At 44.5% G+C, this 25625-nt stretch overlaps 1 protein-coding gene across 2 annotated transcripts in view; it reads left to right on the top strand.

Annotated features, from left to right (window-relative positions):
- Igf1 (insulin like growth factor 1) overlaps window positions 1–25625 on the top strand; it is a 73766-nt gene that overhangs the window by 28741 nt on the left and 19400 nt on the right. For both annotated transcript variants that reach the window (XM_004844842.4, XM_013072263.3), the window contains exon 3: window positions 23815–23996. In XM_004844842.4, the coding sequence (XP_004844899.1) occupies window positions 23815–23996 (182 nt within the window). The remainder of the gene's footprint in view (window positions 1–23814; window positions 23997–25625) is intronic.

Below are 25625 nucleotides of genomic sequence, written 5' to 3'. Positions count from 1 at the left end.
CAGGATGCCATGGAACTAATAGTCTTGCTTGCTTTTTAAAGTGAGTAGTTTTTAAATTAACTTGCAGCTTTGCTCTGCAAGAAGACTATCTAGGTTAGAAACTACTTGTCACTTTCTCTTTCCTTAATATTTAATAAGTTCAAAAGTATGCCTGACACATAGTAGACAGTAAATAAATATGTTGAATGAATTTATGTGGGAGCAAATCAATGAATGAGTGCTCAGGGAGGGCACTGCCCTTTTTGCCTGTGAAGTTGAGGGACTGCTGGGAGAATGTTTTGTCTGACCCTACTTCTGTTTCAATCTAGCTTTGCTGATACAAAGGTATCATCAGAACTGTTAATCCAATACTGATGTAACCTGAACTTTTGCTCTGTGTAATCATAAATCTATGATGAATTTCCTAGAAAAGAACATCCCCTGGCAAAACTGTGAAGTGGGAAAATTACAAATTGGACTTCTTCTCTCCACAGTGTCAAGAGCAAGGTGGACCTAACTCTGCTCCTCCCCTTCCTTCCTGACCCCTCAAACCCTACAGCTGCACAAAGGTTGGACATAGGATTGCCTGTGTTTCACCTCTCTTGGTCCATTTATGTACCCTGGATGACCTGTTACCTTCCTGCCCAAAATCTCTGTATAAATATATCCTGATCTGACTGGGCAAAGCAGTAATGGAGACATTTGAGGCACCAGAAGGATTTAGCAATCTATTGCTTTGTTCACTCCAAAACAACCTAGTCTGAAAATACTTTGTGCGTAAAAGAGTTCCAGGATTACAGTGGTTTAATCAAGATGAAATCCTGTTTCTCTCATGTAGTAGTATCAAGATAGTTGTGGCTGCTGACTATCTGATCTGTAGAGCAGCTCTGATTCAAAATCTTCAAGGATCTATCTCCTTCTAGCTTTCTATTTTACCATCTTTGCCTGGAGTTCTTCCTCTACATTACCCAAGATAACTACTGGAGATTCAGCATTACACTCATGCTCCAGTCCACAAGAAGTTTTAAAAAATGATGCATTCTGGCAGTCTTTTAAGAAAAGATTCCAGAAGTTGTCATGTGACACTTTCACTTATATTCTGTTGCCTAGAACTTGAGCACATGGCAACACATAGCTGCAAGGGAGGCTGGGAAATTAGCTGAAAAGTAGGGTTTCTGTTATTACCAAAACAGAGAGAATGAATATTGGGCAATGATCAAGATTCCTTACCAGACTAAACATCCCTGAGCTCCTTAAATTGTATCTCTTAAGTACTTAACATTAAGGCTCTACAAAATTAGAGTTTGATCCAGTGTCAGCCACATCCAGATAACAACCCTGTCAGCATCATTTAATGAGTGGTATGGTCTCTGACCATTTCTCATGCTATCACACATGGAAATCACACCTCCTTCCTGGCTCCTGAAGGATATGCCTTGTAGTAGTTAGTAGAGTGAGAGGCATGAAATAGTTGAGAGGCATACAATAGTCCACATTTATTATTATCATTCTGCCTGCATATAAGGCTGGCCCTGCTCCAGGCTTTAGATCAACTTGGGCATGAAAACATTAAAAAAAGCTCCTGGCGGCTGTGTTTCTTGAGCAATTTCACACCCTATCCATTAGCCAGATGTGTAGAGAAAATAAAACTGCTCAAGAAAATATCTTTATCCTCATCTGCCCCTTCCTTTCTTCGTTGAATAGTGTTGAGCGAGACAGAAACAATGAATAAACTTCTCTGTGCCTTAAGAGATCACTATTAGGATCAGCAGAGCTCAGAAAGGAGCAGAAAAATAATAAGAGCTGGAGGTAGTGGTCTTTTCAGAATGCAAAGTGTTCCTTTTCACTTCACCCTGTTTATCAGGCCAGGTAAACTAATGTGGGAAGTCACTGTGGAAAAATGTGAAGAAAAATCTATCCCTTTTGGTATTGTCCATTATGCTACCCTATCAAGTAAATGAGTTAGGAAGTCCCCTGGGATTTATTTCACATTGTTGCATGCTAAGTTAACCTTAGAAAATGCTCTTCTCATTGACTTCTGCCCCAGCGGGAAGTCTCTGCTCAATTTGAAAAGCAATATAGTAGAACAATTGGGTGCTCAGCAAAACCATTGAGTTTGAATCCTGACTTGGTCACTTCATAGGTGGACGACCTGGAGATAAATGGATAAACTTTTCTCAGGTTCAGTGTTTTCAGCAGGAAAGCCAGGGTGATAATGGTGTCCATCTTATAGGCTTGGTCTTCGAGCTAAATGAGACAGTGATGCCTCTAGCTTTTTCCGTCTCCTGGGACCCACCTGTTTCCAATGGCTGTATGAAATGGTGTGGCTTCTTTCCACATTCCATGCTCCGCCTGAAGGCTCTGAAGAATCAGAACATCATACTTCTCCTAAGTTAATCCACTCCACAGTCTGCTTCCCCATTATTTCCTACTTATCTAGTCTCTTGACTCCTTCAAGGGCCATCCTGTATCACAGCCCCCTTCACTTGAAGTTTTGGAAAAGGCTGCAAGGAGGGTCATGACTGGCTGGAATTATGCAGAAAGAGTAAGAATGGGAAGTAAGAAAGGGGCCTGAGACCTATTCTAATGGCAGACGTGAAGTGCTGTAATACCTCCATGAATAAAAGAGTAGGAAGTAGGTGGAGATGGTTTTGAGACTTGAGGGTAAGCGGGAAGACAACAGTGTACACACGTGCGAGTCCCGAAGAGGACAGACCTTGGTTGGCTTGACTTAACTCAGTGACAGAGGCTGACTTTGATTTTAGAGACTGAGGCATCAAAAAGCACTCAGAAGACAATTCTCAGGGGTCATCCGGCTACTGATCTAAAGCTCAAAAAGGGCAACACGGAAGAACAGGGTCGAGAATTCCCTGAACCAGCACCCTGCCCACCCTGCCCACCCCAAAGCCCTGCATCTAGTGAATATTAAATTGATAAACTACTTTTAAATCTACAAATAAGAAGAGAAGGATAAGATGGAAGTAAAGCTTTATATATAAAGAGGGGAAGAGGGTAGAAGGGAGGGGAGGGGAATGGGAAAAAAAGGAGGAATCAAGATATATCATGTACAAATGTAAATTCCCTGTGATGAATGTGATCATTATGTACACCTCACTGTACCAATAAACTTAATAAAAATAAATCAAATGAAACTACAAATAAAAGAATAGGGTCTCAGAAGCACTGAGACCACCCAGTTGCATCGCAAACGATCTCTAAAAACACTTGCTCCTGTAGAGCAGCAGTTAAACTTCTACCCATTGTTATTTTTGTAACTAAAATTTCAAATCGTAGAATCCTAACATATTGCAGTTGGTATAAGTTTTTAAACATTCCTAGCCCAAATGCCTGCCTCACACGTGGGCAAAATGACCTGCTGTCAGGTGGTGACCTCCGCCCTCTGTCTCATGCTGAATAAAATGCTGCCATAACTCTCCTCCTTAGGGTTTCTGCTCTTCCTTCCTCACTGCTTCACCTGCAGTCCAGCTGCTGAAGATGAGATTTTGACTTCTCTATCTACATTAAAAATGTCCTTCGCGACTGGCGTACAAACACAGATAGCAAGGAGACAGTGGGGGATAAGGAGCCAGAAGGACTAGGCTTTAGTCCCACGCAGGAAGAAGCAGATGTATGCCTGGAGAAACCAGTGCAGTCTTCCCAGTTCTCCGTATCCTCCTTTGAGTAGCAAGTGAGTCTAGACCAGCCGGGTCTAGACCAGCACTGGAAGGGTTTTCGGCTCTGACATCCCATGACTGTTGGAGGAATCCACTGTCTACTCGTTCCCATCTCCCAGTCCCACACAAGATGGAGAAGCAGGCCCAGCCCAACACTGGGGAGGCCAGCAGGACAACTCCCACTCGGGCCTCTCTCTGTGGGGGCAGGAGAGGGGAAGCAGCTGAAGCAACACTCTCCATTTCCTTCCCATTCAGGAGAGAACAATCGAACTCCTCCCGGGGGAAGCCACTCGGATCTTGACAGTATGGGGTCTGTCTCGTGCCGGGAATGGAGGATTACTGTGGTAGGGGTGTGCTTGGTGACCAGGACTCGGACCGAAGAGTCAAAGATGGAAGGAAAGCCCAGAGGTCCTCAGGCCAGGTCCCCTGCCTCCATCTGAGCCTTCCAAGGCAGATGGTTGTCATCCCACGTCTAGAGAGCTCCAGAGTAGAACTGCTCAGCTTCCCACAGCGCCCGGGTCAGTGTGTTGCCCTTGTATCAAGAACTTCTTCCAGATATTTACATAGAAATGCTCTGAGTGTAGCTCGAGCCCTTCTTCTACCTGTGCTGGTAACCGAGTCCCCCCTCGCTCAGCCCTCTCTCTTGAGCTACATCTTAACTTCATTTTCCACCCAGTTAATCATTTGATTTTACTCCTTGCTGGAACCTTTCCAGCTACTCCAAAATGAGTCTTAAAATAGAAGGATGAAATCTGAGTTCCCACTCTAATTAAAACCTCAGCAATGCCAAGTTTTGTGGAAAGATGACTCTCCGGGCTTTCATCTCATAATAATTCTCCGCCTACGCCTGCCTCAGGTTTCCATGTCTTGTGCTTTCTTGCTTGCCCAGGGCCCGTAGCTATGTTGCTGTAGTGCTTGTCTCTGCCAACCGGAGCCCATTTCTGCCTGTTTCAGACATCTTTCTGTTTTGAATGACTCCTCCTTTCTAAACCGTTAAAGATTCCTTTAAGTTCTAATCCTACCTTTCAACATTTTGAAGATCTTTTCCTGATTCATTCATTACAATCTGAAACAAACATTCTTCTCTGTTACTTGTCACTGAGGAATGAATCTTGATTCATGACAATCTCCAAAGGACCTGAATATCCCTTACTTCTCGCAATACCCACAAACAAGGGGTAGGCATAAAAAACAAAATGCAGACCACCTCTCCGCATTCATGCATTCAGCAAACCTCTTTGGAGCACCCATGATGGCCACTGGGAATACAGGGATGAGCAAACCGTTTCTTTGTCCACTCACTAACACACTTCCTGTAGGCAGAGCTGCTGTGGGTGTGGTGGCTCCAGCAGTGCTCAGGGAATACAAGTTCTCGGTTCCATGGACATCACATCCCAATGAGCAGACAGAGTCTATGTCAACCAATTAATAAACAGGACCTCAGCAAATCTTGATAAGTGTTCTGAAAGAAACGCTAGGGTCATAAGCTTGAGGGTGAGGCAACCTTAGATAGGGCAGGCACGGAGCCTTCCCTGAGGAGAAGACCCTACGCTCTTACCCCTCTACAGAATTCCAGCCTCCCTCACGGGCTCCGCTCCCAGCCACAGACTAATATCTGCTGGGATAGAAATGGATAATAATGTGTTTTTCCTCAGCTAATTATTTACATTCCCAAAAGATTCTTTCATGCTCTTTAATCACAAAGAATTGATGACAGAAAGGATTTCAGGAGACTGGTGCCTCAGTTCTTCAGGAAGTCAATAGATGTTCCTGGGAAACAGGATCCCAGGGGTTCATTAAATATGGGGTTCAGTGCCATCCAACAGATTTCTTCGCTGTAGACCTCCTCACAACCTTGAATACCCTGCTGGACTTGAAGACTTCAGAGTGGAATCACGTATGCAGCTTTTTCTGAGCTCTCTGTAGGAGACCTCTCCAAGGACTCTGATGGGTGCTGAGAATGTAGGAGAAACAAGGCTGCAGTGCAGGCAGGGAGTACTGACTCTGCCTCAGTTTCTCTGTGAGGCTAGCCTTGTACTTCTCTAGTTTCGTCAGATCAAGTAGCCTTTTGAAAACCTTTTGATTGTCTGTATTCTCATTTTCAGGAGAGTCCACAAATATACACAACTATACATGACACAAAGGATCCACAGGTTTCCTCTACTAAAATGTATCCATGGACTGGAAGACTCCTAAGACCTGTCCGATTCTCCAGTTTACATTGAAGTTTGGGCTTTTGGGTCATGGTGCCCTTTTGGCCTAGGTTGTCGATCATCCTGTGGGTTCTTTGGGACTAGACTAAGTGTCTCGCCAGCTCTCAGGATTTCTTCAGCTCAGTGGCGCCTTCACTATCCAAAGGTCGCTCGTGCTTCTTTCCATGTCTGTGGCAGGTTCTCCTCAGAGAGGCCTAAGATGGCTGCTGTGTGAGAACCAACCAGGGAAGATAGGGAGACCTCTCAACTCAAAGACCCCAGCCAACCCTAGGGATGTTCAGTTGGCTCCTCAGTGAGCGAAATAGGACATTTTATCTTTCCCAGAAATAGATCCATGAAGAAGACATGTGTTGAAATGACCCAGGGTAGGAAGTAACTAGAAAGTGAATCATTAAAAACCCAAGTCCTGGGCCGGGGATTTAGCTCCGTGGTTCTGCCGCCTGCCTCGCACCCACAAGGTCCTGAGTTCGATCTCCAGTACCCGCCCCCCCAAAAAAGACCAAGTCCTTCTTAAAAGGGAAATGGAAACAGGGTCTTGAGGCAAAGTTGTAATTACATAGCCAGTGAGCAGGCTAGGGCTGCTGCCTCCCCTCTTCATCCACCCAATTTGGATTTCCTGCCTGCAGGGCACTGCTTGATTTAAAGCTCTGAGAACCTCACACAGTCTCTTGAGAAGGCTGGAAACTCCATACAGCACCATTCACCCCTCTTCCTGCCACTTCTATACTGAAGCAGTTGGATTAATTAATCCTATTTCTGCAGCGAGATTCATCCTAATGCCTTTTTGAGAAATGTTGATGATTATGTACAGCCTGACTGACAGATAACAAAAGTATAATGTTCTCCTTTCCACAACTCACTATAAGCATCTTTCTGGTTTGTATAACCACCTCAGTTCTATCAGCAATCATCGGGGCTATATTTTCCTTCACTCTCCTTTGTGGTGAGTCGTGAATCCAGAAGGTGTGCTCAGAATCCACCTGCCATCTTGTCTTTCTCCATTAGCCTCGCAGGTTATAAAGGTGGAAGGTGTAGAAACAGTTCTTATAAAGTCCGTCTCCTGAGCTCTTTTACAGTTGAGCAGATTGTCTTGAAAACCTGCCTGACAATTTTAAAAACTTAAAAACAAATTGAACTTGGTACTGAGAAAAGGCAGCTTTCACTATCAGAGGACACTGCTGTGCTTCTAGCTTTCCATTTGGCTGGGGATCTTGTGAGGTCTCTAATTTCCTTCTCAAGACCTGGCTTGGCGTCTTCAGGTGCGAGCTGGAATTCAGAATGACACAGACTGTGCAAATAAAAAGTGTGAGGAAGGGAAACAGGTCAACATGTGTTTTCTGTTTTAGTTCTTTTTCTTACTTTACAGGGTTCTGATTTTCTTCTCTCTGTTTTGCAATAAAACTGGTTCTGCTACCAGACTAACATATGGATACCTTTATTAGGCAATTATCAAAAGAGAGGTGAAGAATTTCTGGAATGTTCAAAATATGAGAGGCCTTTCCCAGTCCTCCTTGCTTCTTTCTGGCCCTCGAGTCCTTGTCCTGTGCCATGTTAGCCCTATTGAGAAAGAAACGCTGAGGAAGCCACACACTGATGGGGTCTTTTCAAGCCCTTCAGGAGATACATTAGGCTCGGATTTGAGAACTACTGATACATATTGTCTGTTGTTTTTAGCCATCCAGCCTCTGATGTATTGGTACTCTTGGGCAATGGCTATTTCAGAAACCCCATAGATCCATGAACCTGAAATTTATCTTTTCATGGGGCTTGGGAAGCAGGATTGTGGATGGAAAAGTCTTACACCCTCGAAATCAAAAGAGCTTCCAGATCCCTAAGTCACCAAAGTGCTCCGCTGTCTCATCTACACATGGGATCATTCCATCTGCCTCACAGGGTTGTTGACATGGTTGAAGAACAGAAGGAACGTGGCAGTGACTGTCCTGCCAGCCACTCTTGCAGTTAGCCGGGGATGTGGCTGTATGGATCGATAGTGCTGATATGCGTTAGGAACTGTACTTTTCCAGGGTGAGAGGGGGCAGGGACTGTCTCCTTATCCTCTCTGCATTCCGAGCATGGAGCTCAGGCCCATGATGGCAAATGCCTGGCTCTTTGCAGAGCACCATGAATGTTTGTCTAGGGTCTGTCACACGTTCATTACCAGCACCTGGGGAGAAGAGCCCTAAGAGGTTGAGTGGCTCCCCTTCGTAGCTAGACATTGGTGGAGCCTACGTGTGAACCCAAGATGACTGGCTCCAGCGCCTGCATCCCCACTGCTTGACCACCCAGCCCAGCACTTGAGTCCTGGCGGTAGTGACATGAGGTGGCACCCTGTGAGAGCATGCTGTGTGCCACATGCCACACCAGGCTGTCTCTGGCTTCACTCCAGTAGCCCATGGTGGAGAATACTATAACCACCCTCTTTGACAAGACAGGAGATGGCAATGCAGACACTGTCCCTGGTGCTGGGTTTCTGTTGTTTTTGTTTCTGTTTTGGTTTTTATTGGGTTTTTTTATTTGTTTCTTGTGGTGGTGGGGACCAAACCCAGGGCCTCGGGCATGCCAGACAAGAGCTCTAGTGCTGAGCTACACCCCAGCCCTTGATGTTACCTTTCTTCTTTTCAGTGCAAGTATTTCCTTTTCTCTTCTTTCTCACACCCACATCATGTATCCGCCTATGGATGAGCATTTGAGAAGCGCCCCTGTCCCCAGGGCTGTGCTTCTAGACATAGGAGCAGGAGGCTGCAGTTTCTCCCTGCAGGTGGCTTAAAACCAAGTTGAGGAAGTGGACTGGTTTTCACAGAGCAGAAAAGAAAGGCTGATAGCCAAGTACAAGTCGTTGGTGCACAAAGTAATCATTTAATAAGCTCACCGAGATGAATGGACACGAAGTAGTTGGAGCAGAAAGGTGACTTCTCTTGTTAGACAGACTTCAACGCCTGCTGTGAGCCACGGTCATTGGGCTGCAGAGCTCAGCATCCCTGAGCGACCTCCGCCATTAGGGTTATGACGGTAACCAGGGTCACAGGGGACCCTGTCTTTCCACTATGTGTCTGTCTCATTGACTTCTTAGCCCATGGACTGAGAGCAGAGAGTGGGATAGAATAGGTGCCCAAGGAACCTCTGTGATTGATAAGAATAAGCAAGAGAGGAAGCATGGGAGGAGGAGGACAAATGTTGTTGACCAAACTTTGGGTTGAATGAGAATGCAGATTTCCAGGGATATTGTGTCCCTCAGGACTGAAAGACATCAGGAGCCAGGTTCTCCAGAGGGGACCTCAGTGCAGAAGGACCACAGCAGCAAAACCTTGGTAATTCAGGATGTGGCTACAGTGAAGTTCACATACAGCACTTGCCTGGCCATGCAAGGCCTTGGGTTACATCGCCAGCTCTACACACACACAAACACATGCACACTGTTCAGGATGCAAACTCCCCAGTCCACCCACGGGGGTGTAGTTTCGTCTTGTCAGCTGTCACCCTTGAACCCTGACTTGAGAAGAAACCTCCCAGGTACTTGGTGATTTTGAAAGTTGAGACAGGGCCGCTTGTCATCAATTCATTTTCCTTCTACTTAGCAAACCTTCAAGTGCCAAGCCCAAGTCCTGGTCACACCCTGTTTCCTTTAGAGGAAAGTGCACTGGTAATTGGAAACAGAGATCGGTTCATTTATTCTCATTCACGGGGTGCAGGTAAGATTCCTGGTTGTCCTCTACCTTGGCTGTCTCATTCCAATCCGGGGAGACAATCTGGATCTTATTCTCAGCTTTGATGTGTAAACTGTTTCTGTCCTTGTGCAGAACTGTGAGCTTTCATCAAAATAGGATGGTCTGATGCTATCCTGTGACTCACCAATTCCAGCCCTAAGACTTTATTCTTACCAATGACTTATGAGTAGAATGTTATTTGTACAGAGACATCTATTGCTGCATTAGTTAAAATAACCCTACTGGAAATAGCCCAAATGTTTAGGAATAGATAAATGAAAAAAGAAACAAATGATGGTAAATCTACTCGGTAATATATTCTGTGGTTGGAAATTATAAGTATGAAGACTATGTAGCAATCGGGAAAATGCTTGTAATATAATGTTAAGTGGAAGAAACATGATACTGTATTAAATTTGGGCTGTAACTGTAGCTGTGTCAAAATAATGCGTATGTCTGGATGAGAATAAGAAAAAATTAGGTAAATGAAGATAATATGATTTATTGGGGCATCAAGAGTAAGGGTAAAATTTCTGTTTCACTCTCTGTCGTTTAACTTCACACAATTTGAGGGGCTTGGGAACAGGCTAGGCTGGGTACCTGACAGGGCTCCCCGCCCCTCCTGAGATGGACAGGGTCACAGTGTACTGCACAGAATGCCAGCATCCTGCCTCCGGCCAGTCCTAACCCGCAAGAAGTGCAGAGTCCTCTCCAGGGCAAAAACCATAACTGTCATTCCCTCTGGTATGCGCCAGAATTCTTGGAATGCTGCTCTGTCTTCTACCTGTGCTCAATCCCTGGGGCTGGAGGGACAACTCAGAAGACTTCGCTCAGGTCCTTCATGGATGTTAGCACCATGAGTCCTCAAAAACCCCAGTCATGGCACCAACTTGGGAGTCTTTCATCTCCAGGGGATTCTCTCGCTGTCAAGGTGTCCCCAGTCCAGATGGCCTGGTTGTGCAACTTACTAGATGTGTGATTTTGGTCAAGTTATTGCTTTTCCTTGCTAAGCTTCAGAATCCTACTATGTAACACGGATATGTTACTGCTGTCTACTCCATGTAACTGCTGTAAGGATGTAATTCTACAAGATGTGAAAAGTAATATTGACATGAAGTGTAATAAGATATGAAAAGTGGTAGTTAATAGAAAGGCCTCGGTGAAGAGAAGCTATTGGTAGTGGGTTACTGCAAGCACCTTGATTTTTCTAAATGTCAAAGAAAAATTTGAGTTTAATGGGAAAGTTTCCAAGTTCATCTTGGTTAGGTCTTTGAGCCCTGCGCTAGTGCCTTCTCTCTCACCAGCTAAGCTGTTTCCTCCAGACTTAAGTCTTCTCAGTTGTTCTTGCTTTACTGGCAGCGTCTGCACTATTCTGTTTAAATCACATTGCAGAGCTCAGCCGGGCTCCAAATCAGGTAACACAGCCTGTGCGGCACCTCTGGCCCTGGGAGGAACTTGCAGGCCGGGGAGAAAGCCTGGTGATGTCACAGATGACTAAGCCAGGTGGAAGACGGGCCAAGGCCGGGGGGCCGAGAGCCGCGGCTGAGGACAGCTGAGGGATTTGGTTTGAAGGGAGAGTGAGTATCAAGGTATTGCCAACCTGCAAAGAGAAGTATAGGGTGCTTTGCGACCTGTTGCGTACCAGGGAAAAAGGATGTGGTGAAAGAAGGCAGAGAGGTCCTGAAGAATGTGAGGCTTTTACGACAGTTCCTGGTCCGACTGGGGGAAATGTCTGCCAGGGGCGAATCTCAGGAGGCCATGGGAGCGCTAGTCCAAAGAGAAGGCACAGAAAGATGAGGACTTCACATGTGTCCTCTACCCAGAGTATCTTCTAGAACCAGAGCAGAAATGATGAGGAGGAGGTGAAAAATAAAAACAAGTTAGCAAGTCTTGACCAGTAGACTACAATCTCCTGAATCAACAACCACCCCCATCATTCTTTTCTTTAAGAGTCACCTTCATCCTCTTATCCCTGAACCCTGAGGAACTGAGGCACGAGGATTGCAAGTTCAAGTCCCGCCTGCACAACTCGGAGAGACCCCATCCCAAAATAAGAGTCTAGGATGTGGCTCACAGCTTGTGTGAAGGCCCTGGGGTTAATCTCCACTACAGAAAAATATAAATAAATGGCTTGGCCTTGCAGTTCAGGACTGAGGGTGTGTGTGGTGCTCTTCACAGTCTTTTATCAAACCTCCTACTACTCAGAGTCAAAAGCGTCACTTCTCTCTCCCCACTCCTGCTGTCCGGAAACCGCTTCGAGACCTTCAGGTCATTCCCTCTCATCGACCTGAAGCTTGACACATAGGCTCCTGCCTGCAGTTCTTGCAGATACTTGGGACTGGAGACCGCCGTGAGCCCTGTGCGCTCCTCAGTCTCTGTCCTCCCTCTGTGGGCTCCTCGGGAAGCAGGGGCCAGCTGGAGGGCTGGAGAGGAGGGTGGGAGCTGCCCTGCTTGTTCTCCATGGGGCCAACAAGTTCTGCAGCTGAGGCTAGATTTTGTGATGCCTTAGAAAATGACTTGTGGGCTAGCAGGGTCTGCTTCTCAGAAAGGAAATTCACAGAAGTGAGTGACAGCCAGGAGGCCAAGAACCCACTGCCTCTGAACAGGTCCCAGGGCAGAGTGATGTGGCCATGCACCGTGCGCTCCAGGGAGTAAGGAAAAACCACAGCTGGAAAGGGCGTGATTTCTACAGCCAATACGCAAGGCAAAAATACTTTTCTGTGCTGATTTTAGTAAAACAATTAAGAGAATCCAAGCTTTTTCTTGGTGGAAAATTATATTTGCTAAAAAGCGTTTAATGAGGTTTGGAATGTAGGCATGATGTTGATCCCAGATGAAATAAAGATGAGGATGTGATTTATCTTGGAGTCAAGCTGAAACTCCCCTCTCTCTCTCTCTCTCTCTCTCTCTCTCTCTCATTCATAGTTCACTTTTACACTTGATCTTAGCCAAAAGGCCAAGAAGTGATCATAGTTCACTTTCTCAATTCAGAAAAGTAATACTGGGGGGACAGATCGGGATAAGCGCAGTGGCTGAAAGCTGACAGGTTCGATGATTATCAGAAATTACGAAAAATCCTCCTCAATTGACCTTGAGTTTGCTATAATGTCCAAAGACATAGGGGACTCTAAAACGCAATGATTTTAGGAAAGCACTTAAGATCTCTTTTCATATTTAAGCAATCAAATATTAGGGGAGAAAGAGAAATTATATTAGCAAAATTCCATAGAAAGAATGAAATAATGCCAATGAAATAATGGCCTGATTCATCCAGATTTAATCTAAATTTTTCATAAATAATGTAATATATAATCACACTTAAGTAAACCATTTGGTCTTAGTATGAATATTCACTTGATATTTTGATGAACAACGCTGCAACTTGCTTGAGAACTTCTTGTACAGATTTTAAAATTTTAGTAACTTCAGCATTAACTGATTTTCCCCAAAAAAGGAGGATGGCATGGTATAACTATGTTTACAATTTTCATCATCTGATTTTGTTCTCTGGGCGCACATGGGGTACCAATAACATAGATGGCTTCTCTGGAAGCCTATCATTTTATCAGAGATCAGATAGCATGTGGTTGTGGCTGGACATTTCATCTGCTCACCTGAGAGGAAGTGACATCCCTCAGAGGTTCCGGGTACCATTGATGGACACCAAGGAAAGGAGGGAAATAAAACACGGGCCTGCGTTGCGTGCTAGGAAGCTAAGTATTCTAGTCAACAATATGAACAGCCTTCCTAGGGCAGTCACATTTGGATGATGTAACTTTGGAGAGCAAAGCCTTGGTACAGAAGATTTCTGAAATGAAATAGCGGCCATTCCTCTTCCCTCAGCATTGTGATTTCCGGTCACTTGACTCTGTCTTCTGCCCAACAGCTCCCACATGTAACTTTCTGAAGGCTCTCTCCTGTTCTCCTTCTGGCTCACAGCTATACCCTGCCTGGCCCTGGCTCTGTGGTCCCCATAGATTGTCTTTTCATCCCCCTAACTCAACTTAACCTCCAAACCAGATGTTTTCCCCATTTTTCTTCATCAGACCCAACCTGATCCCTACTTTCTTGGAATTCATCCTAGAAAGTTGCTTAAACTGGACAAAGCGGAAACTCAAGCTGCTGCCATCCTACCCCTCTTCGCTACTCACTGTGCAGCCCTGTTAAGGCAAGCGCTATGTCCCATGTGTACATTACTGATTCAGAGAGTGGGTAGCAACGCCCTCCAGATAATAGCTACAGTCATGACTCTAGAGAGTGTTCGACAGGGTCCAGTGCTTTGGTCATCTGGGTGAGAGCACTGAATCCCGGAGAGTCTGGGAGACTTGGGATGCTGTTTTCAATACACTGTATCACCTTCTTTGTGACCCTACATTCTGTCCCCTCTCGGCCTATGGCACAGTTCAAGGTGCTGTGGAAACGTTCCCCAGGACCTTTCAACCCCGCACCACACGGCTGACACACCACACACAGCCCAGTCGGCACCTGCACACACACGGGCAGGTATTTATATCGAGCAGCACCGAGCCGTGTCCTCCCTCGTTCCCTCTCGCCCTGTGCTCAAGCTGTCGCTGACTCTGGCGGCTTCGTGCTCTGTCCTGGTGCTAAGGGCAGCCTCTGCCGACCCGGAGGCCTCTTCCAAGGGTTCACTCCCTGGTGCTGCCCGCCCAGGGCTCGGCCTCAGCCGGGCCAGACTTCCCCGGCAGCCAGCGCCTCTACACCTGCCATCCTGACCCTGTCACCCCCGCCCCTGGGAAAACGTCCAGATGAGACAGTGCCCGAGCGAAACCCGGAGGCCCGAGTGGGGAGGCTGACGGGGAGCCGTGCTCCTGAGAGCAGCGCAGATGCCAGGGTGCAGAGAGAAACTGACAGACTTTGGAGGGAAACTAAAAGTAAAGAGAATGTGCTTGAATAGCCCTTTGGCTGCTTCATCTTTCTGGGGCACCAGAAAGAGGGGCGTTGCCCACGAGCATGAATGCCTTGTGTTTTGCCTACCAGGCCTCGCATCTCATATCTGAAAGAGTAAACGAACAGTCACAGCGCGAGCGGAAGATAACGTGGGTGGCATGGCTACAATCTCCAGGCTGGAGCCAGGCTCCGCTTGCAGTTTTCGTCACAGTCTTTCTCTAGGAAAGAGAAAAACAATAATGAGATAACTGAAGCTCACAAATGTGACTCCTCAAGGGCCTTTCTTACTCTTCCCCGCGTGGTCTGTTTGCATCTCACTCCCGCGTGAATCCATGATGCAGCCGTGATTGAGTGGGCCTGGTGACACCGCAGACTGGTGAACGCTCATTCCCAGAGCAGAGCCGGCAGGAAAGGAGCCCTATTTTTCAGTCATTCGAGGGAGGGGCTCACCTCTCATTCCTAACCTACTGTGAACCTGAAGGGCAGGAGCTTTTGCCCTATACTCACCAGCCAGTAAAAAATGTCAGTGCCTGTCAACTGCAGACAGGAGAGGAAAGAGAATAACAGCAGAAAGAGAGAGGCAAGGCACGAAGTGGGGAGAGAAGAGAAATACATACGCTGCTTGAAAGGGAGCCATGGATTTCCCCACCCACCTCAGACCTTGCAGCGTTGTTTAGGAATAAGATGGATGGATATTAGCACTGAAAAACCGATGATTTTTACCAGTGGCTTATTTAGAAAAAAGCAAAGGTAGCAAGGGGTCAAGATAAGCTCATATGGTGTTTTCTAATTGGACCTGATTAAAGGATCCATTCTCATAAATTTGAGTCATTTGTAGGAAAATGGATACACTTTGAGACCATAATGTTAAGCGAATTAAATCAAACGTATAAGCTTCAATATTACATGGTTTCTTTTATATGAGAAACCCAAAGTATAAATAAATTAAGGCACAAAATAAAAGATAGATGATAGGAAACAAAAAGGTAAATATTTTGCAAATGGAAAGGGACCAAGAGACAGAGAAAAGGGGGAGGGAAAAGAAATGAAAAATAATAATTAGGATGATTGATGTACATGTACCAACTCCCTATGGGGAATTTAATCATTGTGTACTGCAAACATGTCCCAGTAGAAATAAATAAATACAGAAAGGATCCATTCTCACAGACTGTCCAGATTAAAACTACTCGGAGCAGTCTACACAACAGAAAGTTTGGGTATTCTTTCAAGGGCATGGTTATTTATTCATTTATTTTAATGTAGGACAGTCCTCTTTTATCTAGAAAAGCCATCTGTTTTAACATCTTTTGGAAGGAAACAATGGATTTTAAGAGTTAGGAAAATACCTGCCCCACTAGTTTTGTTAAGCAATGCAAGTTCATAATACAAAGAGCTAAGATGAATACAGTTTCTGCGTGTTAGACACCATACAATGTCCAATCTTCTCAACACTTCTAGGAGGTATTTTGCTTATGGTCATTTTACATTGTGAGAATCTAGGTCTTAGAAAAATTTACGCTGTGGCAAATCAAAGGTGAATAGTGCAGATGTAGCAGAATCTAGACCTGCCTGACTCCTAAACCTATGCTTTTACCCACTCCACATCCTGCCCATCATTGGTGTGGCAGATGTCACGGGAGATCTTACTCAAACTCTGTAGGAGGCTGTAAATAATAGAAGCGATGTACTAGAAAATGGTAGCTAACTTATATAGCAGGGCCCATGGAAATAATTCAAACATAAAAATGACCTCTTGGCGTTTGATTAGCATTCACCTTAGACGTTGATAAACCAAACCATTCCCTTAGGACAACATTTCTGTGCAGCAAAGCATTTCTCCTGCCAAAGTATAATTTTGTTGGCTCCATCTAACTCCTCCGAGTCCTGGAATCAGACCTAAGCTAGTAAATTGTGCTGCCCTGGCAGGACACTCATTCTCCAGGGCATTGTATCAGCCTAAAGTCATACATCACGTTGCTTCCCACTGTCGGCCCATTTCTCCAAAGAGCCCTAAAACAGCGATATTTCTGCCTTGAATCTCCACTTGCTCTTACTCCCAGGCCTTGTGCTTTAGCTTCCTGGCCTGGGAACCCAAGGCAAGCTGAGCAGTAGCATCCTTCTCACACCTGCCCTTGAGCTGGGCTTCCGAAAGAAGAAAGGCTCTCAAGAAAGGGGCAGCCACAGAGCACATTGCTTCGTTCCTCTTGGACCCAGAGATACAACACTGGCAGATTGGGTAACAGGAAGACTTTGGTCTTTGGGGTTATAGGGATTTAGTAGCTGAGAAAGAGTTCCCGAGTGGCAGGGGTGGTGGCAGGTCGTGTAGGGTCATGATTCCTAGAAAAGATGACCTCGTCCAATTGAGAGGTAGAGGGGGCAGCAAACACTGCCAATTAAAAATTAACACAGGCCAAAAGTGAAATCGATGCCTAAATTTGATAGGCTTTCAAGAAAAGTTTATGACACACAGTTCATAGAATAGAACATTTTCTCAGTGTTCAATTTTACAGATGCCAAAGGTCGATCTTACTTGGAAAGATCTTTCCACAAAGAAGCAGAAAAATGCAGAGTTCACTAGCAAAGTATAAGGAAAGATATATATATCCGTGTACATACATGGATATAAGGATATATATATATATATATATATATATATATATATGGTGAATGTATCACTTCTTCCAAAAACAATCCCAAGTTCAAAATGTTTGACATCAGCTTTGATACTGACAATAATTCATTTCAATCCCTGACACATTTGCATCTATATGTGCATGAAACCATGCTATTCTAATAATAATGATGTGGCCAGTAGTAAAAGCTTCTTTCCTTAGCTTTACTAAGCACAACTATGTATATCTCAAGAATTGCTTCAAGTCAAGTGTGATTTCCATTAAAATTTTTTAAGTAAAATATTGAGTCTCAAAAGTTTTAAATTAAATACCAATCCTATGAACTTAGGAGACATCGGCCATTCCGTGTATGACATATTGAGTCTGGATAATTGTTCAGTCGTAATGTTCCTGTTACTAGGACTCGGGTTTTCCATTTAAAGCCATCAAGTGTAAGGAAGATTGGACAGTGACTTCCTTTTCTATAAATGAAAATTAAAATGCTAAAATTCAGGGCTGGGAATGTAGATCAGTAGAACAGCATATACTCAGCCAGCACAAGGTCCTAGGTTTAACATCCAGAGCCTCAAATAAAATAAAATAAAATGTGGAAACTTCCAAAATTACTGCCATGCTACACAGCTTTCTTACAAGTAGCCCACACAGAATTGTGTCAATCACATGAATTTTTATTAGATAAGGGCTCCTGCAGTGCAGCCTCTCCCTAAGAAACCAACCATTGCAAGTTAATCTAAATTGTCAGTATGTCTGGAGGTCTGAAATGAGTAATTGATGGATGACAGCTAATTTTCTGGCTTCTATAGGTCTTAACTATGATCTTTGATTATGCAGTCAATCCTCAGTTCATCAAAGTTACATGAAAGTAGTTTGTTAGTTAATAATCTCTCTCTGTTTTCTATCAGATACATAATTGAGAATTTTCTAGAAATAGCCCACAAAATCCAACTTGAATTCTTTTATTCTGCTTTCAAAAACATGATTGACTTTGGAAACTCTCCTGTTAGCAAATTTCTACAGAAGAATTTTATTCCTTAGAACCCAAAGAATAACAAGTATATGCCTTCAAAACTAGCCATATCCCTATTTGGCAAATGTTTGCATTTTTCACTATTAAACACTGATTCTTCGATGTTTCCTCTTTCCGGTGACAGAATTAAAATAGTTAAAGCAAAGCTTTCTCAGCATGCAAGAGGGAAGTTTTAAAGGAAATCGTAGTAGAGGACAGGATCCCAAGTGCATTTCCAGAAACAAATGATAAACATGAGCTTATACAAGCACCAGGAGAAATGGTTTCACCAGCGATGGATGACCAGAGCTCTCTTCTGTAGAATGATGACCCCAGTCAAATCTCAGCACCACAGTTTCTCCTCAGCAATGGCAGAGAGCAGCTTGCTTGCACCCATGACAAAATGTGAGACTCAGCTAATAAGTGTGGTTTTGATGATGCCACCATTCTGCCCAAAACTCTTGTAACTAGCAAGTTTGCCCTGAAGATTATTGAATTACTCCACTGACCAGGCATTATTTAAAGGGAAGTGCTGTTATTATAGAAGCCAGCTGTTTAACCATTGGAATCCTGTATGTTGGCCAAATTTCAAGATGCAGCAGGGCACTGTGACTACACGTTATGTCTACTCACTGAGGAGTCAAAGTCTAGGTTAGGTGGTGGCCAATCTTCAGTCTACATGCTATGAAACCTCTGAAGCAAAACTACTGACAAAATAAACATACAAAAATATACATTTTCAATGTTAAGACTGTCAGTAAGAAAAAAATCCATGGAATGTTGTGCATGCCTGTTCACTCTAACAGCTGAGTGAATACATAGACCCTTCATAAGGCCAGCACGACAGGGCCCTGGGACTGCACCTCACTGCAGAAGTCACTGTCCCACTCACCTGGCCTTTGCTGGTGCACTCAGGAAGGACAATAAAAATGTTTTGAGCATCTTAGGAACTCAAATAATAAGTGGAAAACAAGTTTTCATCTGCTAAATTTGGAAATATTTGAAGCTCTTTCCTGGAGACAGTGTAAGTGGCTTCCAGCTCTACTGAAGAGCTAGTTAGCCCTTGTCAATTTTTCTCCCACTTCTTTACAGACATTTTGCAAAAGAGAAGACCGTAGCAGTCATCCACTGTGTTCAACACAGGAATCTGCTCCTAGGATTTTTAACAGATGTTCATATAGATGTTACTTGACTGCTTCATGCAAGGGGAAGTGCATTATTTTCAAAGAAGTATGTCTGGTTTTTAACACTTTTGAGTTCAAATTGCTAAATACTGATTCTCCAATGTTTCCTCTTTCTGATAATATAATTAAAATAATTATAGTAACAATCATTTTTTTCCTTTCATCTACCAATTCTGATTCTACCCATCAGAGCAGAATTACATAATAAGGAATGTTTAAAGGCAAGGATGGGACAATTATTCTGTCTCATTTAAATATTAGTCAAAATGACTAAAATTAGCTGTAATTTAGAAGTCATTTTAATAATTATTTTTCTCAAAATTTATATTGGTGAATTGTTATACTGATGTTCTAATAAAATAAAATGCATTGTGTCAGGCTTCTTGTCTTAACTCATAGCAGCAAATATCTTTATCCCTAAATGACAGCAAATATCAAATCTCTCTGGGATCTCTAGGTGGCTCTGAAAAAATAAGGAATATGAGGCATTTGAAGATAATGACAAAATTATGACCCACAGTTGTGGCTTCCCAAATGGTGAAAAAAATGATGATTTTTTAATTGAATATCTTCATGTCGAACCAGAAATCAAGCTTATAGGATACTTCAAAGGATAAATTAAATTTTAAAAGGCATTAGGTAAACAATTGTCATATTCATATATCCTGAATAGAATACAAGAAGTCCATTGTAGACATTATGAATAGACAAAGAAAAACATCTCTCTAGGATTGCAATAGTTAGAAATAACTGGTAGTTATCTTTATGGGAAAATCCAATTCTGTACACCACTACTTCAGTAAGAGTTTAAAAAGCAGATATGGACATAAGATCAATTTTCTTTATGGAACAGTATAGAAAAGTCCTAAAATTCTCTTTCAAAATTCATGAGTCTATGGACCAAAAAAAAACAGCACCGCTACTTTATAGACTGAATTGTGTTAGACTCTGAGCTTATTTAAGAGACAAAAGTCTAGAGGTGGAGTGGGGTGTGTGCTGTTACTTCCTGTGGTGAATGTCATGGCTATTGATAGTTCCAAGAAAGGAATATGCAATACATGGGAAGATAGAAAGGCTCTGCGTTGTCCTAGGATGAAGGTTGTGTCTTTCTCCTGTAGCAGGTAAGGATCACAGAAGCAGAATTAAGTTAGAGATGCCTAAAATGGAAACGCTAACTAGGTCCTAGAATCCCAAACCTACCCACTCCATCTTCAAACTATATGCCTGAGTTTTGAAATCAGTTGTTTCTGAATTGGCCAAATCTGAAAGTTTGTGGAGCCACTCCTACCAGCAACTCCAAATATCAAATTACTCTTCCATAAGCACAAAATGAATCCCATTAGGAAGTATATAGTCTCAACAAAGAGGCACCTGTAGGAGGGGACTGCAGGGACAGTCACCTCAAAATACACTGAGTCACCTTCTCCTTTCTCCCTACCCCAAGAGAAAAAGTTAAGTGGATTCACTGCTCTTGATTGGCTAGCCACTTAGCACAAAGTATGTGGAAGTCCTTTGTGAATTACAAAGAACCACGCAAGCTCATTTGTGTCTCTCCTCTAATTTACAGTCCCAGGAAAAGATTATAAAAACAAAACAGAAAAAACACTGTTTACATTGCTCAGGGGACCCGGGGAGGCTTGGCCTGCCGGGGCCTGGCTGACAAGTCAGAGAGAGTCAGTGTCTTCACTAGTCTTCCCTCCCATGGCGGCCACAGCACTGCTGAGGATCAGCTGGGGCCAGCTGCCGGGTCCCTCCCAAACCCCATGACCAGGAGCCCACAGGGCTCACTGCGCAAGGGCACAGCAGGCCCCACCCAGAGACCACAAATGAACTCCCACCAAGCCACTGCCTCCAGCTGCCCTCAGAATGACAATAAACCTGCACTGCAGAAGGTGCAGCCACCAGGCTCCTGTGCCAAGCATCAGGAAAACATCTGAGCTCTTATTTGATGCCAAGAACAGTTGGCCCTCCCCACGGCGAGGCGGCCAGTCTGGCTTGGTAGCTCCCCACTGCCATCGGGCCTGATCTCCCCAGTGAGGAAGTGCACGGAGTTCGACCTTCAGAACCCTACCCTTAAGTCTGGGCTCATTATTACACAAACATAAGATTCTTTTTATTTAAAAATGTAATATATTCTTGGGTCAGGACTTACAATGGAATATATGCTAGATCATTCATTGGATTTTTTTATTGGTCCACATTTGCCATACACCACAATCGCATCCCTTGTGTGGATGCACACAACACATCGTAATTCCCCTTTTCCTCCCCTTCTCCTTCCCCTCCTCCCTTCCTCCATCTCTTGAGAATGATCTCTCTCTCTCCACTTCCTGTTATCTATATTTTATTTTGCTCTTTGTTTATAATATGGGTTTCTCCTATAAGAGAAACCATGCAACTTTTAAAGCTGTGGGTCTGGTTTATTTCACCTAACATTACAGTCTCAAGATCCATCCATTTTCCTACAAGTTAATCAAGTTAATCTTTGTGGCAGAGTAGTGCTCCATTGTGTGTAAATACCACATTTTCTTTTGTGGGTGTGTGTGTGCGTGTGTGTGTGTGTGTGTGTGTGTACGTGAATATATTTTTTTTTCCTTAAATTCTTTTATTGGTGCATTTTAGGTATACAATACATTTACATTTATCATTGGGTGCTTGTACCTGTACATGATGTATCTTGGTTCTTATTTTTTCCCCATTCCCTGTCCTCCCTTCACCCCTACCACCTCTCCCTATTTACAAAGACTTTGTTTCCATTTTTTCCTTTTCTCATAAATTTCCCTTTCCTTTCTTATCCAGTCATCTGCTGGTGGATATAGAGGCTGCTTCCAAGATTTAGCTATTTATTATGAATTGTGCTACTATAAACATGGGTGTGCATGAATCACTGTAATATGATGTCTTTAATCCTTTCCAGAAGATACCTAGAAGGGAAATAGCTGGGTCAAGTGGAATTTGTAGTTTTAGTTTACTGAGGAATCCCCATGCTGATCTCCATAGCGGTTAGATTCTTGTGGGTCAGTGGTTCACAAGTTTTCTTCCATGAATCCTGGAAATCAGGGGAGAAAGCCTGGGTACCTCACTTCCTCAAAGAGCTGCAGGAGATGAGGAAAGGCCAAGATCCCATCTCTTTATCCTCACTTGAGTCGGATCGGCTTCATTGTTTGCTAAACTGATCAATAGACATGATTTGACTTTCTATAAGATCCACTGTGACAACAAACTTACAAATAATTAGGTACAGGTGAAGTTCCGTGTAAGCTTATTCTGCAGTTGCTTCTCATTCTAAAAGCAGGAAAACTGTGCCCAAATCAAAACTTCTTGCCAACTAAAGAGGTTCAATTGATGAGCAAATATCAAAAGAAATTTGGTCATGGCGCTGTTCTCTCTGGGCAATCAGAATCCCTTGAAGGATGGACATTCGGTTCATTCCTTACTCTATAAGAAAACAGAAATAATTGTTCTGGTCTCTCTGGGATGATGAGAGGGTTTCCTATTTTGATAATATTGTTACCTGTTCTAAGTTCCAAATCGTTTGCATGAAAACTAACCTAGCTTCTTCATAGACCCCAGACAGGGTACTCAAAAGAAGCAACCAATAATTATTAGGGACCCACTGTGTGTTGGGTGTTGTGCTAAGTACTCTTCATACATTATTTCCCTCACACATCATTTAACTTTATCTTCAGTTCTGACAAGAACAGTATTATTAACCCCACTATACAAAGGGGTAAACTGAGCCCTGGAGAACTCAAGTGACTTGGCCAGAGTCACACAGAAGGTCTCCCAGGCTTTGCGGGAAGTAGGTCTGAGTTAGAATCGTGACTTCGCCGCTTATCATATGAATTACCTCGGGCAAGTCATTCCCAACTTGAGCCTCAGTTTTCATATTGGTCAAACGAGGAGCCCTTTCCAGACTTAAAACCTGTTTCCTGAGCTGGGGATTTAGCTCAGTGGTTCTGCTGCCTGCCTCACAAGCACCAGGTCCTGAGTTTGATCCCCGGTACCCGCCCCCCCAAAAAAGCCCTCTTTCCTGTTCAATCTGATTTTACAATGGAAGCAGATAAGGAAAAAAGAAAACAACTGAGCTGCCCTGCATAGAATATCTATGTGTGTTTGCTAAAATCGATTAAGGATCCTGTTTTCCCAGCAGCATGTATAGAAACCAGTGCTCTTTCCAAAAGCGTGAGATGGCGGACGCCCTAAGTATCCTGAGATGGTCATTAGCACACACACGTGCTGAGACATCACAGTGAACCCTGTAAATGGGACCAAGTATTCTCCTTCCGTTTTTAAATAAAGAAATAAGACGAGGGGAATCTGATGCAGTTTTCTTTCCAGGAGCATTCCCCGTGGCCTCCTGACTAAGCCCGTCTGAAAGACAAGGCTAAGACTGGGCCTTGGCCATGTGGCCTGCAGGTCAGGCCCCTGAGGTGAGGTCGGGGGCCGAGGGCGGGCCGGGTAGGACCCCGGATGACTCTGACCCGCGCCCCCCGTGTTTGCCTTGCAGACAAGCCCACGGGGTACGGCTCCAGCAGTCGGCGGGCGCCCCAGACCGGCATCGTGGACGAGTGCTGCTTCCGGAGCTGCGACCTGCGGCGGCTGGAGATGTACTGCGCCCCGCTCAAGCCCCCCAAGTCGGCCCGCTCCGTGCGCGCCCAGCGCCACACCGACCTGCCCAAGACCCCCAAGGTAAGCGCTCGCTGTAGACAAAGCCTTAAAAACAGAAATCTGTTTGGTTAGAAATTGCTGAAGATCTACATCTGCAGGCCCCTCTTTCCTAGCAGTCAGACGGTGAGCAGGGCTCGAGAAGGGCGGAGACACCCGGGGAGGCACCCGAGACTCCCCCGAATTAGCGAAGGAACAGACGAGCACGGCATCGATGGAACATTTTAGAATCAGTGAGAACCCAAGAGGAGGGGAAGAAGGAAAAGAGGAAGTGAAGAAAATGAGAAAGCAAAGAGAAAGGTCTCTTTCGGGTCTCTGTGAGGACTCTTTTGAAAATTTTAAAAAGTCAATGCCTGGCTTTAATCCTTTAAGCTGAAATTAATGTTGTCCAGAACGACCAATAAGTCCCCAGTGACATCTTTGCCGCTTCCTCAACCTAAACCTCCGCTGAGGCTGACGGAGGACATGGTGGCTTAGTAAAGATGTCAGGGGACCACCCCAGGGGACACGAGATCCCGATGAACACAGTAGCCGACCCTGAGGAGGGGAGCCAGGGCCACAGAAGAAAGGCGCAGGTGAAGAGGCAGGAGGAGTGCTCTCAGGACCCGGTGCCTTCCGATTTCCAACTGGAGAGGAAGTAGGCGTCCAAGATGGGCCCCACATTCCGGGATGGGACCTTGTGGCTGAGGCATAGACCCTCTGCAGTGCCAGTGCTACCTCCTGCTTCTGGTGGAGCCCGACCTTGAGGGATGACCCAAAGCTGCTCCACGGACCCCACTCCAACCGCCCATTCTCAATGCAATTATTCTACCCACAAGAAAAGGAAGTCTCCAAAGAGAAGGAGAGGTGGGCCACAAACACCCCCAGGAGGGGAGCGGAAGGAGGGGACGGAAGCAAGTCAGTAGGTCAGAGAACAGAAGGAAGAGCAGAGAAGGGACAGGAGTTAGAAACTGTGACCCCAGAGGCAAGAAAAATGGAGGCGAGGACTAAGCAGAGGCAAGGATGAAAGAGGAGCAGACAGCAATACAGACAAGCAGAAAATGCTATGGAGCAAATGAAGAGAGGTGGCCCTGGTGGAAGTAGGAGTCACCAGTTACAGAAGGGCCCTAATAAGACGGAGAAGATGTGGGAGGGGGAATAATGCCCAAGAGAGTACAAAGAAAGGGGGAAGAATGAAAAACAGAAAGTAATAATTATAAAAGAGGCAAACAAGACTCACCCTCTCCCCCCACACAATAAAAAAAAAAAAAGAGTAAAAGAATTTAGATCAAAACCAAGGCTTTGACATGCATTTTAAAATTTTGCACAGATCTCCTGTAGAAGAACTGCCCGTGTCAATATATGTTCAGAGTTAAATATTAGCCCCAAATTCTCAGCAAGACTGAGTTGTGTCATCGAAGTTCCCAGATTTTCTTTCCTGCAATGCCATTGGAGTCTGCACTTTTTAGTCAAGTCCAGGGTTTAGGACAAAGAACATCCTGTATTTACCTAAAGGCCCGTGAGGTAACCTTGGAGAGGCTGCTGAACTTTGTTCTCCACTTTGGAATCAGACACAAAAGATGTATTGGTTTGCGAAGGCGACCATAACAAAGGACCACAGGCTGAGTGGCTTCCACCTCAGGTCTTTTCTGTCCTCACAGAGAGACCGTGAGT

This window comes from Heterocephalus glaber, unplaced genomic scaffold, assembly GCF_053883595.1.
Source record: "Heterocephalus glaber isolate CG9 unplaced genomic scaffold, H.glaber_assembly_v1.0 deba00001572, whole genome shotgun sequence".
Lineage (NCBI taxonomy): Eukaryota > Metazoa > Chordata > Mammalia > Rodentia > Bathyergidae > Heterocephalus > Heterocephalus glaber.
Note: the sequence above shows the minus strand (reverse complement) of the source record. Positions and strands in the feature narration are given on the sequence as shown.